The following is a 6,681-nucleotide window of genomic DNA, read 5'->3' on the forward strand; positions in this document are numbered from 1 at the left end:
ATTATTTTATGGCGAAGATATTTTTAAAAAGAAAAAGTCTAGGTGGCTAGTAGATTATGTGATTTTTAGTCATCAATTAGTCATCAATTATGTTTTTAATGGTCCGAGATTGCATCTAATGATGTAGAATCATTCAATTTCTTTTTGATGGTTAAGTGCCGACCAGAATTTAATAAAAGTGCTGGCCCTAGCACTCCTCTTTTAAAAAAATTTAAATTATTAACATGCGGTATGTGTTTAGGTTTTGTTGCATTGTGTTACCATTAGTTCTGCAATTATATTCATCAGGACATAAGAACTTTATTAGACGCGCGCATTTTAATCTGTACCAACATCATCTAATGAGGCGGCAATAATATATGTCAACAAAGGGAATGAATTAAGGACTGAAAATAATGTTACAATAATATCGAAGTGTACACAATTGAACTAATTAACCGTGGACAAGTAATTATTCCTAAAATTAAGAAGAAATTATGGCGCAGACATAATACACATACATTATTGATGAACACTAACGTCTTACGCTAAGGGACCAATACCAAAGTATCCATGGGCACCACCATCTCCGGCGCCGCCACCACCACCAGCACCTCCCGCTCCGATTCCCAGAAAGTCGAGAGTCATTACATCCTCACTTCCCTTAGCTCCACCAATATTAATGGTGCTACTACTCCTACCACTCACCGGGGGGATACTGAATCCACTGCTTCTGTTGTTCTGATCAATGATCTTGGCTAAGGCCTTACTTTGATCCAATATAGCATTAAACATTTCCACACCGTTCATTCCAACGCTCCCGTTGAAATTATTGTTATTATTAAACTGAGACGATGAAATATTATCGTGTTGAGGATGAGCATTGTGCATGAAGTGTTCCATGATGATCCCATTATTGGAAGAAGCAAATGACGGGGGTGCCATGCTAGTGTTATTGTTATTATTGCTCACGCTTGTTGCACCCATTTGTGCAGCTTTTTGAAGCAATGCCGTGGCGGACATGTGAGGTAACCCTGCAGCTAAATGGACCCCACCACTCTCATCGAACATGTTTAGCGGAGAATGTGGTGAGTTCAGTTGAAGAGAGGGCAGTGATGAAGGGTTTATTAGGTGGTTGTTGGTGGTTGTGGTGGTGTTGATGAAGGGTTTCTGTTCAGGCATTGACATTGGCACGAGTTCATGAGGGAATGATGGATGCTGCTTGAATTCGGAAGTAGAAATAATGTGTGGGTTACTATTATTACTACTACTGTTATTGCGAGTGATTGGTAATGATGCAACTAGGTTTGGGATTAATGGTTGCAATAAGTTGGAACCTATCTTTGGAAAATGTCCTAGTACTCCTCCTTCATTGTTCACTTTGTTATTCTCATCAGCCAGTGCGTCACAGAAAGCTCTGTGGGTTATGAAGCTATCTCTTCTGCACACACAAATCAAAATAATTAAATAATTTCATATCATGGACTAGTGTTTGGATGTTATTTGATTATAAAACCAAAAAATAAAAAAATAAAAAAATTTTAACATTTCAGTCTGCTTTTGGCATTTTTTTTAAGTAAAAAATGCTTTAAGCAATAAATAAATGAAAAATATTTTTATATTATATTATTATATCTAAAACATAATAGATAAATAAAAATTAAAAAATAATTTTAATTTTTAAAAGAATATTTTTTTAAAGCTTACCCAAATAATAAATTCATAATAAGCATTGATGTGTAAACTATTATTTTTACATATATCTACATTTTTGTATAAGTAGTTGTCTTCGTATGTATTGGTTAAAAATATATTATTTGCATATTAAAAATCAACTATCAAAATATAAATAAATTATATATTTGTTTTTTATATTTATTTTATATTTTAATATATATTTTATAGATAATTAAATTGGTTAGAAGGATTAGTATAATGGAATAATACTTTTATATTTTACCATAAAATGTGACCATAATTCAATAAAAATATAATATAAAGTGCTATTTTAAAATAAATCACACTCCGAAAAGATGAAATTTAATTTAAATACCTGGAAAAGACGGTGCCGCAGTCACATTTGTATTCTTTGGTACCACAGATTTTGGAATGAGCTTTCCAGTCAGATTGAACGGCGTATTTCTTGTTGCATTTGTCACATTTCCACTTCTTGTCGCCGTGCTTTCTGCTGAAGTGCTTCTTGATTCCGGTGAGGTCTCCCAGTGCTCGAGCAGGATTGTGGTGGACACACGACGCTTCGGGACACACGTACACCCTTTTCCGCACTTCGCTGCTGCTTCTCTGTTTCAGCTTCCATGGCAGGTTATGCCCTCTCCGGTGAAGTTGAAGGTTCTGATCCCTTTGGAAACCTTTGTTGCAGATCTCACATATGAACCGGTTTGTAGTCACCAGCGTGTTTGGCGATAGAGCTATCACTTCAGCACTTGGATCTGCATGTGAACAATGCACTTACTTAACCCTGCTTTTGGATAATCTTTATGCATAAATATCTAAAAGTAAAAATTCAGATACACTTAATTTTATGTGAAGTAAATAATTAAGAACTATTAAATAATAATTTAGTTAAATATGTAAAATTATTTAATAATTATCAGCTATCAACTTCAAATGAGTTAGTTAACTGAACTTTAAAGTTTTCACCCGAAAACTTTTTAAATATTTTTCAGAAATTTTTTGTTCCACGGGTGTGTATATATATATGATTTTTTATTTTTTAGGATTGATTTTGGTTTACATATAACCTTTTTTTAATTTATTTATAACTCGTGATATATCAACAATTTTGGAAATATATAGATGGGTGGATTTTTTTTAATTTGAAATTTTAATTTTGAAAGTAAAAATAATTGGCATAGCTGATGTTTACAATTTAAATAGAATGAAATAAGATTATTTTTTTAGATTATCTAAAAAAATTTCGAATTGTGATATTGATGATTTTCGTGTGCCTTAAAAATAATTAATTTGTATTTTATAATATTAAAAATTATTAAGAAATTTTAAATAGTAAAAAAAAAAATTTAATATACCACATAAAAATTATTATTTTTCTATTTCAAATTGCTTCAATAATATTAAATATGGAGTATCTTTACAACAGAAGAAAATGACAAGATTTTGAAAATAAAAAATAAGCATATTTTTGTATTGAATACATTTCAAAATAAAAATAAAATTATTGTATATTGTGTCTCTCTTAATTCTTTGTTCACATGAATAAGTAAAAAATTAAAATTAAAATAAATCTAAATATTTATGTGTGTTCATAAAAAATGATGACATGAAGAACATATACACATAAAGAGCCTAAGACAAAAAACTGGGTATTTAATAGTACTTCGTGGAGACAGTTTCTCTTTTTTAAAAAAAAAAAAGAAAAAAATGAAAAAGATGAGGTAGAGCTAGAAGTCAATAAAAGTCAACAGTGAGCAGTAGCAATGATTGTGAATCCCTGCAGGCAATAATTGAGGTCCTTCGACTAGTTACGCCCACCAATAATTCATCAATTTTTAGGAGTATACAAATAATTAAAAAGTGGTTAAATTAAAGAGATAATAACCCAGATCCTTTTGTCCCCGATTAGGATTATTTAAGAGATCCAACACATATATCTTCTTATGCTAGATACCAACTTAATTAATAGTTAATAGTATATTATGCAGCTGCCCATATTTGACTGATTAATTAACTAACCTTAATTATTTAAGCTAATGCTTTTATTAAAGAACTATAATGATGAATTAATCACGAATAATATGCAGCAGACCATGAAGAAACTAAACTATATAAAACCAGTAGTCAGGAAGCTAAGCAAACTTAATTACTGTATGTCTAAAACAAGAAAAATAATAATAATAATAATCTTGTAATGATGATGATGAAGATGGGGGTTTATTTATTTTGTTAGAAAAGAAAAGAAAAGAAAAGAAAAAAAACCTGGATTTCCTGGTAGGCTTCTTTTCTTCTTAGGAGGCGGTGGTGGTTGTGGTTGTGAATTTGCGTTGGAAGCATTGCTGCTGCTGTTATTAGTAGTGATGGTTGAAGAATGAGAATTTGGACTATGGAAGTTACCACCACCAAGTATCTCTGACTCTGATTGCTGTTTATTTTTATTAAGTAACAATAGTGATGCATCTCCTCCTTCTACTACTCTGCTGTTAGTGTTATCTGTGGAGAAGCTCCCACTATCACAACTTGTGATGTTTGACATTATTATTATGATTATTGAATAGCTCCTTCGAGTCAAGGTAGGGAAATAAAAAGAATAATCTATTATTTGGTTATGGAAAATGTGGGAGAGAATAGAGGATAATAGTTTAGTTGAAAGGAAGAAGCTAAGATGGGAGGACAAAACCCACGAAACTCTCCTCCTTTTATTTCTATTCACACCAGAGTTCTACCAGCTTAATTGGAATACCTGTGGGCCACATAGAGATTAATATTTCAATAGAAAAAATATAAGTAGACAATCAGAATATTAAATAATATGAACAATAAATATGTTGAATATTTAATTTAATAGGTATGTAGATGATTATGTTCATTATTTTTAATTGGATTGTTATTTTTTTTATTTGATTTACTCATACACAGTTAACAATATGACTGAATGTTCAATTCACTAGATGTTATCTTAATATTAAAGTTTAAGAGATAATTTGAGAGTAAAGTGTATTTTTATTTTATTGGGTCAATTCTAAATCTCATTGTTCACGTTACTTATAAAAATTATTGTCTACCTAACAAAATTTATTGTATTATTATTATTATTATTATTATTATTATGAGAATATTCACTCCATCTTCCCATAAAAATTGCATTCTTAATCATTAGATAGTTTGATATATTTTTTTCGGTATCTCTCAATTTACATATTAAATACTAATTCATCGCGAATTAAAATTTTATTTAAGAATTTATTATTAGTTAATAAATTATTATATACACAACACAAATTTTAAATATCTAACATTTATTTAAATAAATTAATAAACTAATCACTAAACTAACCTAACTTAATTAGACTGTTTGATATATTTGATCAACTATATTTATATAAAAATGTTTTCATGAAAATATCTACCTTATTATTGTTGTCATAATAAATTTTATTTCTACTTTTCTATGTAATTAGTTATTAAGCCATCACTACTACTACTGTACGTACGTCCTTAATTATTGTGTATGCCCATGTGAATTGCTTTATATTGATAAGAAAACACCGTATCCTTAAACTTAAACTTAGCTATTCACCAAGTACTTTTCTAAGTATAATTATAGTAGTAAAGCTAGCCACTGTATATTCAATCTCCTAATAATAGTTAGTTAAAGAGAATAACTGAGAAGCCAAATCATTATTAGAGAATCGGGTAGGTGTAATAGGGTACAAATAATTTTTAAAAAAATTCAACTAATAATTATCGGTTAATAATATTGGTTCATTTTTTTTTTTTTTTAATTCATACTAATATTCAAATTAAATGAACACATGAAATTACATATTAAAACAATATTCAAAATATAATAAAATATTCAAATAAAGTCAATAATGATTTTATTAAAAATCACAAGAGAAATGAGCAATATATGTTTGAAATTAAAGTTAAATATTGATATTTAAGTTAATTATTTTAAGAAAAATATTAAAATCAGTTACAAAAAGGTTAATCATCCTTTATATTTTTCTAATATAAATTATAATATTATCACTTAATTAGTTATAAGAGTACGTAATATAGGTGAAAATTTTCTCTTTTTTGTTAATTATTTAACATATAAAGTTTGAATAAGAATATTGAGTTAAGTGTTTTACAAGTTTAGCCTTATCCGTCACGGGATCTAAGTAAGTCTTACGTAGAAAATGACCGGACAGAAGTACAAAAATTCCTCTATTCACGTGTGCCTGGGGTAATTTCCATGTGCCATAATTAAAGCATGGCAATGGTTATTATTTGATGCTTAAATGACAAAATGTGTGCCTTCTTTTGTGTCTTCTGTTATTCATTTAACCTTAGCATAGCATTAGTACTATACTTCATTTCTTTAGTATTATTAGCCCCACTTTTATTTGTCCTTTTTATACATATATATTAAAAAATTAATCCTTTCTCACCCATAAAAAGATGATAATATATATATAATGTTTATCGCCACTGATTATTTTTCATATGGACCATATTTTTATATATATTATCACCTGATCACAATTTGTAATTGTTTTATTTTCGAAAAAAGACTATTCACATTTTCTGATTTATGAAAATTGTTATATATATATATATATATATATATATATATATATAATATATATTAAAAATTTTGTGAGTAACTAACATCGAAGTATTGGTGTGATGTACACATATTTCTTGACATATGTATGTTTTTAAAAAACGATCCTGCTAAAAAAAAATACAGAAATCAATTCATAATTAGTGAACAAAAATTGAATTAAATTGTACATTTAAAACTTAAAAATTATATATCTAAAAATTATATTATCTGTATATAAAAAAATTAATCGCTAAATCAACTATTTATATATATTTATACACAACTATAATGACTAGTTTTTTTATACATATAATTTTTTTATATCTAAAATGCAAGTGTATGCTAATTATTAATTAGCTAGTAGTGTTTATCGTTTTCCATATTTATTATCCTTATCAATCCTCCCATCA

The 6,681-nt window shown here is 28.3% G+C and overlaps 1 protein-coding gene across 1 annotated transcript; it reads right to left on the minus strand.

Annotated features, from left to right (window-relative positions):
* Positions 1 to 351: 351 nt before the first annotated feature.
* LOC107645902 (protein indeterminate-domain 7) lies at positions 352 to 4,360 on the minus strand. Its single transcript, XM_016350049.3, has 3 exons — positions 3,937 to 4,360; positions 2,033 to 2,429; positions 352 to 1,420 (listed from the first exon to the last, which is right to left on the minus strand). Exons 1-3 carry the CDS (start codon positions 4,208 to 4,210, stop codon positions 523 to 525), a joined length of 1,569 nt encoding a protein of 522 aa, XP_016205535.3. The 5' UTR covers positions 4,211 to 4,360; the 3' UTR covers positions 352 to 522.
* Positions 4,361 to 6,681: the final 2,321 nt, after the last annotated feature.

This window comes from Arachis ipaensis, chromosome B6, assembly GCF_059453495.1.
Source record: "Arachis ipaensis isolate K30076 ecotype BB chromosome B6, ASM5945349v1, whole genome shotgun sequence".
NCBI lineage: Eukaryota > Viridiplantae > Streptophyta > Magnoliopsida > Fabales > Fabaceae > Arachis > Arachis ipaensis.

Bases quoted from the DNA above. Each gene is read 5' to 3' on its own strand.
- LOC107645902 (XM_016350049.3), bottom strand. From the start codon at position 4,210: ATGTCAAACATCACAAGTTGTGATAGTGGGAGCTTCTCCACAGATAAC. The intron at 2,430-3,936 runs GTTTTTTTTCTT...GTTCACATGCAG, and splicing joins AAGCCTACCAGGAAATCCAG to ATCCAAGTGCTGAAGTGATA. The intron at 1,421-2,032 runs GTATTTAAATTA...TTGTGTGTGCAG, and splicing joins TGCGGCACCGTCTTTTCCAG to AAGAGATAGCTTCATAACCC.